The 13,120-nt window shown below is 44.4% G+C and overlaps 1 protein-coding gene across 1 annotated transcript in view; it reads left to right on the top strand.

The window, feature by feature from the left end:
• Positions 1-2,666: 2,666 nt before the first annotated feature.
• Positions 2,667-13,120, top strand: part of ARSB (arylsulfatase B) — a 174,539-nt gene continuing 164,085 nt past the window's right edge. The window contains exons 1-3 of the mRNA XM_029575492.1: positions 2,667-3,135; positions 8,832-9,018; positions 11,340-11,530. Of these exons, the coding sequence (XP_029431352.1) occupies positions 2,848-3,135; positions 8,832-9,018; positions 11,340-11,530 (666 nt within the window). The 5' untranslated portion in view covers positions 2,667-2,847. The remainder of the gene's footprint in view (positions 3,136-8,831; positions 9,019-11,339; positions 11,531-13,120) is intronic.

Here is a 13,120-nt window from a genome sequence, read left to right as displayed (position 1 = left end):
TTTCTTCGGGCACCGGGAAATTGCACAGAAAAGCAGTAAAAACTGCTTTTCTGTGCACTCTCCGACTTAATATCATGGCGATAGTAAGACGGAGGTCCCGAAGGGTAAAAAAAGTAAAAAAAACAATTTGAAGTCAGCTGGTGGCTGTTGGGTCGAAAACCGGACGCTCTATTTTGCTGGCGACTGGTTTCCGAGCCCGTAGCTGTCAGCGAGCTCGAGAACCGACACCGGCAAAATTGAGCATCGGCTGTCAAACCCGCTGATAGCCGCCGCTCCACACCAAAAGGAGGCGCTAGGGACGCGCCAGTGTCCCTAGTGCCTCCTTTTGCCCATTTCTACCGCCGGGCCTCATTTAAATACTGTATCGCGCGCACAGGCGAGTGGCCTGTGTGCATGCTGGGAGAGCGGGCATTCGCCCGCTCTCCCGCGGACTTTACTGTATCGGCCCGTATGTTTGTTAGCGCAGGGGGCAGTGCACATGCTTTGTAGCACATGCTTGAGCTTAAAATCCTTTTTAACCAGACATTCACAGTACATTATCTGTCTAGCTCTATGTTTGGAAGCCCAGAGGGCAGAGCCCAGCTTACCAGCAGCGAGATGTGACAGTTGTAATCCACATGAATATGAGGATTTGCATCGCTATGAGCAAAGCTTTCTGGAGAAACATCTGATCATAAACCGACAGATTATCCAAAGAGGCTGTGATGAGGCGTAACAAGCAGAGCTTTGGGTTCCTGGGTGTCTGCATATGTAACACTGTTCCCAGACTCGCTGTGACTTCTGGTGTTAAAGGACACTAAGGGCCTTATTTTCTAAACAGATCGCACGCGATAAGGGTTGTTTCGCACGCAAAATGTCCCTTATCAAGTGCGATACCAAAATGGGGGCGGAGTCAGCCCCGGAAGAGGAGGAGTCAGGGCGTCACCGGGGCCGACTCCGCGAAGACGCTGCGGACGACGAAAAGGTAAGGCCCTTTTCGCGTCCGAGTTCGCGCCCAATAGCTACACTTTCTATGGTGGTGCTATTGGGTGCGAAATTGGCAGCGATCGCACCGTGACGGTGCGATCGCTGCCGGCTAGCGCAGGCCCGCCCCCCGTTTTGGCCCCCCCCGCCCCTCATTCCCTAAAGTATCGCAGGCCTGCGATACTTTAAAAAATGAGGCCCCAAGCCAAGTAGTAAGTACGTCTGTTTTTTCACATTGTCTGTTTAGGTCCACTATCCATTTCAGTATTTCTTAGTGGTTAAGTACAGGTTTATGAGGTTTCAATTGGTATTCTGTTTTTGGAGTATGCTGTAAATTTTTATTTTCATTTTTGTTATTTCCCTGTGTTTGGCCTCTTAGGCCTGGATTCATCATTTATCGCAGATCTAACGCTAGCATTAGAAAAAGGGGCGTTTCTATTTAAATGAAGGAGTTAGCACTTCGCAGAGGTAAGTTTCGCAGACGGCGATGTTATCACAGTTTGCAAAATGTCTGCGGATTTCGAAACATTTTCGTGAATCGCGAAACCTCATCGCGTTCTGCGAAAACGTCATCGCGTTCTGCGATACATCATCACGTTTCGCAAAAAACCCTAGAAACTTTATTGCATCCTGCGATATTGTATCCATGTATAAAAACTCACTTCCTGTCCCTTTGGATCGCCATGCGTGCGTTAAGAGAGCAGGCGCTGACTGTTCAGTGTCCGCTTTCTACGCGCCTTTATTGCATCGTCCCCTAAGTGTTTGCCAAGCTGAGAATCAGAGCTGCAAACAGGCTGATACAGAAAAACCCACGGGAGAGCCGGTGAGTGCCCGCTCTCCCGACGCGTGCCCAGGCCACTCTCCTGGGCGAACGATTCAGTAAAAAAAAATATGAAATGAAGGCCTGCGGTAAAAGGAGCGGCGGCTGTCAGCGGGTTTGACAGCCAATGCTCAATTTTTCTGGCGTTGGTTCTCGAGCGCGCTGATAGCCATGGGTTTGGAAAACGGATGCCAGCAAAATTGAGCGTCTGTCTTCCAATCCGTGGGCCGTGGACAGATTTAAAATTTTTTTTTACTTTTGGGGCCTCCGACTTAATATCGCTATGATATTAAGTTGGAGGGTATACTGAAAAGCAGTTTTTTCTGCTTTTCTGTACACTTCCCCGGTGCCGGTTGAAATTAACGCTTGCCTTTGGATCACGCGGGAATGTCTAATAGGCCCATCAACATGCATTTGCATGTTGTGGGCACTATTAGTTTCGGGGGGGTTGACCGCGTGTTTTCGACACGCTATTACCCCTTACTGTATAAGGGGTTAAAATAGCGCGTCAAACACGCGCGTCCAAATGGGGGCTTGTGTTCTGCCGGAGCACACTTTACTGTATCGGCCCGTTAGTTCGAGGAGGGGAGATGAGTTTCTTCTTCCCCCTACTCATAGCTCAACTTAATCTGATAATTATTTGAAACAGCGCCACAACAAAACAAAAACGCTAAAAGCCTCTAGAGACTTGGAGTTGTTATTGCCCTAATGTATGAGACAGACGCGCAGCCAGACACTGAGGCTGAGCCCTTATTTCGGTATTGGAATACACTGTCAAATTTGGTTCGATTTTGCGCAAGTGTGAGCCAGACCTGTGTGGGAGTGTGTGATAGGCTCAGAAGCCTGTTCTTTGTGTGTTTCCATAGCAGCGTTTAGCCCCGCCCTGTCCCGGGATTGCTCTGTATAAGTTGCTGCACCGATGTATCGAATCCCTAAGAAGGACAAATCAGGAGACACTTTGCCAACTGATGAGTTAGTTGCTCCTGACAGTTTTCAGTGGTTGATTTTTTTTTTGTTTGTTTAATGTTGCACGCACTTCCTGGTTCTCTGAGTAGGGGACAAAAATGACAGCAGCAGGCAGAGCGGGACTGCGGCCCCTGTCCCGTTTCCTCTCCTGCTTGTGTTATTACCTGGCGCTGCCCCCCGCCTGCCCGCAGCCCGCTGCTCCGTCGCCCCACATCGTCTTCATCCTGGCCGACGACTTGGGGTGGAACGACGTGGGGTTTCACGGCTCTGAGATTCGGACCCCCAATCTGGATCGGCTCTCAGCCCAGGGGGTCCGCCTGGATAACTACTACACGCAGCCCCTGTGCACACCGTCCCGGAGCCAGCTGATGACCGGCCGGTACCAGGTAAGCGCGAGTCGGGAGCCATGCGGAGAGTTCTCTGGCGTTGCCTTCCTCCCGGAGCAGCAACGCCCCCGCCGCTCGTTTCCGCCAGCTATCTGACAACCTGCATAGGTCGAGGTGAGAAATGGTAACTCCTGTGTACATACATATTTTTTAGTCAGAGGTGGTACAAAGGAAGCAGGAGAAGCCAAAACGTATTATATTCAAAATAGACTGCTTTTTAACTAAATTCTGTTCTGCTTTGACACTAATGTCATGTGTGCAGTAAGGGCAACGCCATGTGACTGATGCCTCAGCAGACATGTTGATTATGGGCAGATCTTTAAGAACTCACCTGCAACAGGTGAATATAGAGCCAATAGTGCTATAAACTAGAGTCCACATAACTCATTTATTTAAGATTCTTAAAATAAACCAGCTATTTATGTTTTATTTTTAAACGTGTAACTTCTTGATCTTTAAAGGCAGCAGGGTCTATCGATATTGAATACTTGGTTAGATTTTTATATTCTACTTTTCTGCACTTCAAGAGGATTACATTCAGGTAGTGTAGGTATTTCCCTCTCCCCAGAGGGCTTATAATCTAATTTTGTATCTGAGGTAATGGAGGGAAAAGTGACTTGCCCATGGTCACAAGAAGCTAATTGAGAAGCTAGTATATGGCACCCTAAAAAAAATCACTATCAGTTGATAGTAGCCAGCACATTCAAGTGACAGTACAGCCATTGAGGACCTTTGTTCGTGCTCAACCTAAGTGTGTTTTATTTACATCAAAAAGACTTTCTAAAAAAATTAAAAGACTTAAAAAAAATGATAATATTCTACAGACCAATAATTATCCTAACAAATAATTATACAGACACAGCCTACATAAGGCAGTTTGGCATTCTTGTTATGAGTGTGATTTAGCATCTTACAATTTTTGATGGTCTTCACTATTTGATTTATGATCAATATCGTTCTGAATCTCTGCTCAGTGTTAGATGAATCTTTATATATTGGTTAGACCAGCGCTTCTCAACCGGTGTGCCTCAACACACCAGTGTGTCGCCAAACACCAGCAGGTGTGTCACAGCTCATGGAGTCCCATTGCCCCATTGTACTTTCCTTCTCCCTTTTTCCAGCCCCTGTGGGCCAATTGGAAGTATATTTTCGCCCTACCCCCACTGCCCAATGGAAAGCCTCCTTCATTCTGCCTGCCCCTGTGCAGGCCAATTGGATGCCTCCTCCCTTCTACCGGGCAGTGGGTGTAGGAAGAAGGGAGGAAGCCTTTGATTGGCCAGTGAGACAGACATTGCATAACCCGGGGGTGGGATGGGAGGCATGGCAGTCGAAGCAAGGCCGCCACGGGAGCCCATCCCCGTGGCGGCGAAGAGGAAAACCCAACTCCGACTGAGGCCACCACGAGAGCCTATCCCCGTGGCAGCGAAAAAAGAAGGCTGCCGGAATAAAGCCGCGGCAGAATTGGAGCCCATCCCTGCAGTGAAGGAAGAAGAGTTTGTGTGTGTGAGAGTTTGTGTGTGGGTGTGAATGAGTGCCTTGGTGAGAGTTTGTGTGTGTGTGTTTGTGTGGGTGTGAATGAGTGCCTTGGTGAGAGTTTGTGTGTGTGTGTGTTTGTGTGGGTGTGAATGAGTGCCTTGGTGAGAGTGTGTGGGTGTGAATGAGTGCCTTGGTGAGAGTTTGTGTGTGTGTGTGGGGTTGTGAATGAGTGCCTTGGTGAGAGCTTGTGTGTGTGTGTGGGGTTGTGAATGAGTGCCTTGGTGAGAGCTTGTGAGTGTTTGTGGGTGTGAATGAGTGCCTTGGTGAGAGCTTGTGTGAATGAGTGCCTGGGTGAGAGCCTGTGTGTCTGAGGGTGTGAATGAGTGCCTGGGCGAGAGCCTGTGTGTCTGATGGTGTGAATCAATGCCTGGGCGAGAGCTTGTGTTTCTGAGGGTGTGACTTGGTGCCTGGGTGAGAGCTGGTGTGTGCATGGGTGCGAGAGCGTTTGTGTGTGATTGAGAGCTTGTATATAAGAGAGCATGAGTGTGATTGAGAGAGAGACTGGTTAGGAAGATGACTAGTGTGCGTATGTGAGAGAGAGACTGGTTATGGGGTTTAATTGAGGGTGTGTGTGTGTGTGTGTGTGAGTGACTGGTTGTGGGCGCTAAGGAAGAGGACTGAGGACAGAGCTTCAGCAGCCCTTACTGCTTCTGGTGAGTGCTATTGGCCTGGAAGGAAAAGGAGTAGGAGAGTTGCTGGAGAGGGTAAGTAAAGGTGGCTTTTTAAATTTATTTTTTCTTGATTGACTGCCATTTTAATTATTGGGTATTATGCGATGTCTGCTGTTTTGAAATATTTTATTGATATTTGGACATGTTTTAATCATTTTTATGAGTTTTTAATTGTTGGATATTATTCTGTTCAGCAGCTGTTTTGTAACATTTTTTGTATAGCTTTAGAATTATTTCTGTGTGGGGCTCTATAGCAGCTTGGCTTATTCTGTTTTCCCAATAGGAAATGTATTAGTGTTTAGTTGTATTTCTTAGATAGGATTGTTACTTTTTTATTTATTTAAAGGTGTTTTTTTTTTTACCGACATTTGTAGGTACATCTGTTTTAGTGTGTTCCATAATACAGGTCTAACGTTGTGCGGGTTAGTTTGTATGCATTATTGCAAATCCTGAGAGTCTGTTAGGTGCTATATTTCTCTTTCCATTTCTCCAGGTTCACACTGCATGCAGAGTGGCTTTTTTGGTTGTCCATTCCAGTTTCTGTCTTCATATTTATAATTTGTGGTTTTTCTGTACTTGGTGAAGGGTGTGTGACCGAGGTGAGGTATTTAACTAGCATGTAGACATTTGTATCAATCTTATTTGTTGTGTTTTCTCAATAGGATATGCATTAGTGGTAAATTACTGTCTTTTCATAAGGAAGGCTGTTGTGTCTGGTAGTAAAGGGAGTTTGTTTTGCTTTTACTGAGATGTCATCAGAACCAGAATATCTTTTTTTGTATGGCGAGTTGCACAGGGTAATGCCCTAGATCTGCTCTGCACTCATTGCTGGGGGTTGAGGGGATTCCTGTGGATGCAGACTGCATGTTTACACTTAGCCCCGTGATGGTCACATGTTCAGTGTGTCACACATGTGAGAACCATCTGTCAGGTGTGTCCTGGCCAAAAAAAGGTTGAGAACCACTGGTTTAAATTGTGCTATTAAATATTTATTGGATAAACACCAGTAGGTCCATTTTCACCGGCAGTGTGGTTTGGCTAGTTAGCAGAGAAACATATCTGGCTAACGAGCAGTGTATATTCAGTGGCGCTATCTTAGTTAGCCGTTTATGTCTAACCCAGTGGTTCTCAACCTTTAGTCTGTCAGGACACGCCTGACAGATGATGCTCACATATGTGACACACTGAACTCATGACCTTCTCAGGGCTATTGTAAACACATGTGCTGCATCCACAGGAACTCCTTGACACCCAACAATGGGTGCACAACAGAACTAGGACACTTCCCTGTACAACTCACCATACAAAAAAAGATAATCTGATTCCCTCTACTACCAGGTGCATTGTAAAATAATACAAAACTTGGGAAAAAAATCCCACTCAGCACATGTGTAGCAAACCTGCCATACCATAGCACTAAGTCCAAGGACAAGCACTAAGACAAACAGCAATAACCCTACCCATGAAAAGGCAGCAGTGCACCACCAATGCATATCTTGTTGAGAAAACACAACAAATAAGACTGATAGAAATGCCAACACGCTAGTAAAATATCTCACCTTGGTAACACACAGAACCGACCTTCACCAAACACAGAATAAATGACCACATTACACATGTGGAACTGGGATGGAAACTGTACATGCAATGCAAAGCTGGAGAACTAGAAACAGAAATATATTTCCTCCTATACTAGGCAAAATACAAAGACAGGAATAAAAATCCTCATTCTCAAAACTGACATATTATGGCTCTTGCAATCTGTCACTCCCCCTCCATGGCTCTGTCCCTCAGTTCTCCCAATTATTTCTGTTCAATCATCCTCTCACACTCACATCCCTGCCCAGCATTCCCAACTCATCCTCTTCTCTGTACTCCCTCTCTCCCCTGCTTGACTCTCCTGCCCTCTTTCCCACCCCTTCCTGTACAGCAATCCCCACACTCCCTCTCTCTTCTGCTTCCCCTGCCCAGCATCACAGGGTGAAAAGAGCTTGGGCAGCATGACTTCCAGGCCCAGCAGGGGGAAGGTAAAGTTGATGCCCTATCAGGCCCAGAAGAGCAGGCGTTGGTAGTGCCACACTGATCTGGGTGAAGGAGAAACCAGCCTCCCACTGTGCCAAAAAGAGGAGAAGGAAGCAAGAGCAGCCTCCTGTCAGGTCCAATAAAGAAGTCAGTCGACTCCCACCCAGGTTGATGAGGAGATAGCTGCCTCCTGCCAGCCCTGCGACACACCTCCCAGGGTCTAGGGACACCCCCGTGTGTCCTGACACACCTATTGAGAATCACTGCTCTAGAATGAGGGTGAAAGGGGGGTAGATTCAGGAGTAATCTTAGCAAATATTTCTTTACAAAGAGAGCGGTGGGTGCATGGGACAGCCTCCCAGTGGAGGTGGTGGAGACGCAAACAGTATCTGAATTCTAGAAAGCATGGGCTAAATAGAGGGATCTCTAAGGAGGGAATGAGAATTATAATGCTAAATTAATTGGATGGATGGTCAGAGTGGATAGGTCCTATGGTCTTTTTCTGCCGTCATGTGTCTCTTGTTTCTACATGTGTACATTTTATTTACAAAAAAGCACCCATGTTATGGTCCTAGATCTGCGTTTAGTTGCAGATCAACCCGATATTCCAGCATAGTGTATGCAGGTTGCTTATGTTTGAAAATAAGCTGATTTTATGCAGGCTTAGAGATCCATGTACACTTTTGTAGTTAGGCGCCCCATCGAAAATTTACTTTTTAGACCAAAGCTTGCAATAACATAAAGGTTACTTGAAGAACCTCCTGGGGAGGCCTTTGGTGGACTATAAATTGTATACATGTGAACAGAATTTTAAAAGTGTGAAACTTAGGATTGATATTGCTGGCGTTCCGATGCAACAGTGCTCCACATTATATGAAAACATTAATTGTGTTTAAATATTAAAATACATGGGCCGGGCCTGTGGCACAGGAGAATTGTATTGAAATCTCCTGTCTGACGGGGCCAGCAAGCTTTGGATATACTGAAGGTGATGTCCTTCCACTTGAAATTTGGATATCCGTATGTGCACTGTTTTCTTCCCCTGACCTAAACACCCTACGTCCCTCTGGGGATCCCTCTTTTTAACTGAACTAAAAGTACTTGGGCCGATGAAAGCCCACAATTACTTTCAGCAGGGCAGAGGATAGTAGCGCTGTTCGCCCGGTTAAATTGCTGTTTAACTATGTAAATGACTTTGAAAGTGGCTCTGAATATGTTTTTATAGGTTTAAAAAAAAAAAATGCACTTGGCCATTTATTTTGTATTCTGAGGGTGATATGCCCATTCTGATTACGCGGAAAATCACAGTACAACCCATACTATGACCACTTGATGGTGTTGCAACATTTTTTGCGAATTTTCAAGAACATGAAAGGTTGCAGCTTCGTTCGGTATTAATGTGTGTGATGGGTTCTCACGATGCTTTCGTTCTCTGGCTGGTATCTGAATTAGTTTCCCATTCCCAAGATCCGCACAGGTCTGCAGCATGAAATCATCTGGCCTTGTCAGCCCAGCTGTGTTCCACTGGAGGAGAAGCTGCTGCCGGAGCTGCTGAAGGAGACCGGCTACGTGACTCACATGGTGGGGAAGTGGCATCTGGGGATGTACACAAAGGCTTGCCTCCCCACACGCAGAGGGTTTGACACTTATTTTGGTAACGTATCTATTTATTCTCAGAAAGGTTCGATACGCATTTCAACCTCACTGGCGCCTAAAGTAAAAAAAAAATTGTTGAAATGCGTCCTGTGCGTGTTTAGCACTGATAACTAAAGTATGCGGGTGAAGGCATTTGATTACAGCGCCATCCAACCTTCAAAAAGCGTATATAGCGCTGTAAATTGAAAGCGATTTCCTACCTAGTTCAGGGTTTGGAGCATGCATGCCAGAAGAACTTGATTCCATTTCTCACCAGTGCCTGAAGCTCCTATTGTAGCTTCCTCATTGGCACTTACAGTAGCTAGTGGGGCAGCTTACATTAAGATTATGCTTCCAGCGCTGCCTCTAGCTCCCGGCTCTCACAGAGCAGCGCTGGGAGTGGGGCAGATGGTACTTTGCCCCCGGCAGTAGAAGATAAGTTATCGGAGGGATGGAGATGGTCGGGGGAAAGTGGGGAGCGCCATGCTGTTTATAATTCATGCAAGTGGGTGGGAGGGGAAGGGAGGGGGCAGGCTGATATTTTGAATTTTTAAAACGCTGGGACAGGGGGGGTCTCTCCAGCATTTAAAGGTTTTGAGGGGTGAAGCGAGTACGGCTCAACGGACCTTTTATAAGATATTTTTGGGGGAGGGAGGGGATTGGCCTGCTGGCTCCTTTATTTTTTTGGTTTTTATTCTTTATGACAGCACTACTTAGCTGGATATCTTTTAATTTTTAAAAGGAGAGGAGTTGGGAGCAGGATTGAGGATTGGGGGAGGGCCCTGAGATGTGGGAGGGGAGAGAGAGAGACTGCCTCTGGGGGTGACACCATAGTAAGCAGTTATTTATGCTACTATAGGAGGCCCACCTAGTAACTCGAGGTGAGGTTTAGGTAGTAGTGTAGGGCTTAGGGGCCACTTTGACATGCAGAGTGAGATGTACAAACAGAACAGTACACTCTTGTGAACATTTGATGTCCTTTGGAGTGAGGAAACTCACACAACGATGAGATTTGTAAAATTTCCTCTCAACCTAGCTCCCTCTCCCTCCCTCCAGTGGTTGCAGGTAGGAAATGCAGTAATTGTGGTATTACCGCAAAGGTTAGCACACTTTGCAGTAATACATATGCGAAGCGCTAAGATAGCACACATTGCAATAAATGGGTTATTATCATAAAATACACCCCTTTTACTATCGCATGTGATAGTTTGAGGAATCTAGCCCATAGTCCTTTTTTAGGGGATGTCGCTCAAATAACGATATGCTGATGAATCAAGTATTCCAAAAATGTTAAATGGCTTCAAGCTCACTAATCATACACCGAATGGCTTCTTAGAATGACATCCATTTTTTAAAAACCCATGTGACCAGGAAGGAGCCTATCAGATGAAAAAGCATAAATAACCAATCCAAAATGAATGTACGAGATCAATGAAAATCGCACATCAAATGAATGTCATATACTATATATGTATAATAAACCAAGGCGGACCCTTCTTGTAAAGGCTGTCATTATCTGTACGTGGAGGTGATTTACAAGCATTTCTCAATTATTGTGATTCATTTTACATTTATACCATATATAGTGTGCACATCATTCCTTTGATGTTAGCATGTGATTTTGATTGGTCTTCCACATTTATTTTGATTGGTTAGTTATGCTTTTTCATGTGGTAGACTCCTTCCTGGTCACATGGGTTTTTAAAAAAAAATGGACGTCATTATAAGAAGCTGTTCGGTGTATGACTAGTGAGCTTGAATCCATATAACATTTTTGGAATACTTGGTTCAACTTTGATTCACTGGCATATTATTTGATCAACATCTCCTCATGAACGACTACATTTGAAATGCGGCCACATTGGGAGGGCAGGAAGATATTTTAACCGATTTATTATCTGCCAGCTATCATAATGTTAACTACAGATAACAGCCATGAACATTTATTAATACTCATTGTATATAAAAAGAACATTAGTCATCATTTGAGGCTACAAAGATTAAAACTTGTTTTTTGTTCATATTGCCATTTTTAATTTGCTTAAAAAATCCTTAAAAAATTGGAGGGTGGATGGCAGTTAATGATTATAGAAAATACAACCTGATATGAAACTACCATCTGATTCCACCAAACAATTTTTTTGTTAAAAATTTTTGTTTTGATGATATTTTTTTTTTTGATAAAATTTGTTTTGTGAGTTATTACACAGTCCATTATTTTGTGAATAGATGGTGTTGTTTGGAAGATATATTTGCCATTTAGACAGATAACTTGTGAGTTATCCATGTAAATGGCTTTTGAATATCTACCTCTTGATTGCTTTTCCCTTCCGGTCATAGGCTATCTTCTTGGCTCTGAAGATTATTATACTCATCAGCGATGTTGTTTGATTAAGACATTGAATGTAACACGATGTGCTTTGGACTTTCGAGATGGAGAAGAAGTAGCAACTGGCTTTAGCAACATCTACTCAGCTAATATATTTACTGAAAGGGCCATTGACCTAATAAGTAAACACCAACCTCAAAAGGTATAGTCCTTTCTACTTCACATTAATTATTTTTTCTGACCAATTTTATATATTTTGAAGGAAAGAAAGGAGGGAGGACTGCTTCATTATAATATCCATCAAGATTGTCACTGTATCATACAATTACTTTTATCAATACTTGTAAACCAAATATGGGTTGCATTTTCACTTAGTATTGCTGTTCTGCATGTTTTCTCTATCCTTCATGCAAACTTTATTGAAATAGAATCTTGAGTTATTAGTAAGTAGATCAGATTATTACTCAGTGGGCTCGATACCGAGCGCTGGCCGATTAAGTAACTTAGCCACTGAATATCCATGTATATCTCGCTTCTTAGCCGGATAAGTTATATCAGGCTAAGTTAGTTCAGCTCTATGGCTGGGTTAACTTATCCAGTTAATTTAACTGGATAAGAGCGAATATCACTACTTATCTGGTTAAGTTAACTGGATTAGTAGCACCACCCTGATCCACCCACTGCCCGATCAAATTGACTGGCTAAAAGATAGCCAGATAAGGCCTGGATTCTCTAAGGTCTGCGATAACGGGGGCGGGCCTGCGAAAGCCGGCAGCCGCTGCACCACTGCGGTGTGCTGGCTGCTGGCTTTCGCACCGAATAACTACACCATAAAAGGTGTAGTTATTCGGCACGAAACTGGCGGCGATAAGGGCCCTTACTTTTCGCCATCAGCGATGTCTTTAAGGCGTTGGTGCCGACGCCGCCCAGAGCCCGCCCTGATTTAGGTATTGCAAGCGAAAAGGGACTTTTCGCGTGCGATCCCTTTAGAGAATGACCCCCTAAGTGACTTATCCAGCTATCTAGTGGCTGCTGATTTTTAGCGGCCTGCTGGATAGCCGGATAAGTCTTACTTAACCGGCTAGCGAGCGCTGAATGCACTTTCAGTATTGGGCCCAGGGTATCTGGAACAAAAATAATATTGCAAAATTTGGTTTTCTGGTCTTCCAATGAAGAGTAAGAGGAGCATCTACAAAGTTCACCTAGCAGGGGCAAGATAGATGCTGCCTGACTCCCATGGCCTTTACCTGCGAAGGAGCGCTCAAGCCTTCTTTGCTGTTTCTTTTTGCTATAGGCTGTTAACTGTGCTGCATATTATAAACTCTAATTAAATATAAAGTTTGAAAAGAAAGTTCACCTCGCAGAAATTGAGATTCTTTGAATAATAAAGACAGTGAGTAACACAGGCTCTGGTTGGACCTCTCATTATCTGTCATAGAGTATATGTCAGCTATATCTAGCTCCCATAAACGGAGAACTGGAAGGGATTGGAGCACCGCATCAAGTTCGTAACTTAGAAAGCAGGTTTGATTTGTTTTGGAAGTAATGCAATATCTGACATGTTACAGTGTTCTTAGAACTTTTAATGTGCTTTCACATTTAACCCTATTCCAGCCGGCTTCATTTAATGTTAGCTATTTGAGAAAAGCAGAAATCAAAGCGTTTTAGCCAGTTTTCAACTGCATAATTATCCAATTTGTTTATCAGTTCCTTGCCATCATCACTATTTATTTCTGGAGACTGATAATATCCTTTTGGATCCAATCTTTACTTAGTTATGCTTCCATTTTTT

Source organism: Rhinatrema bivittatum, chromosome 1 (assembly GCF_901001135.1).
Source record: "Rhinatrema bivittatum chromosome 1, aRhiBiv1.1, whole genome shotgun sequence".
NCBI lineage: Eukaryota > Metazoa > Chordata > Amphibia > Gymnophiona > Rhinatrematidae > Rhinatrema > Rhinatrema bivittatum.
Note: the sequence above shows the minus strand (reverse complement) of the source record. Positions and strands in the feature narration are given on the sequence as shown.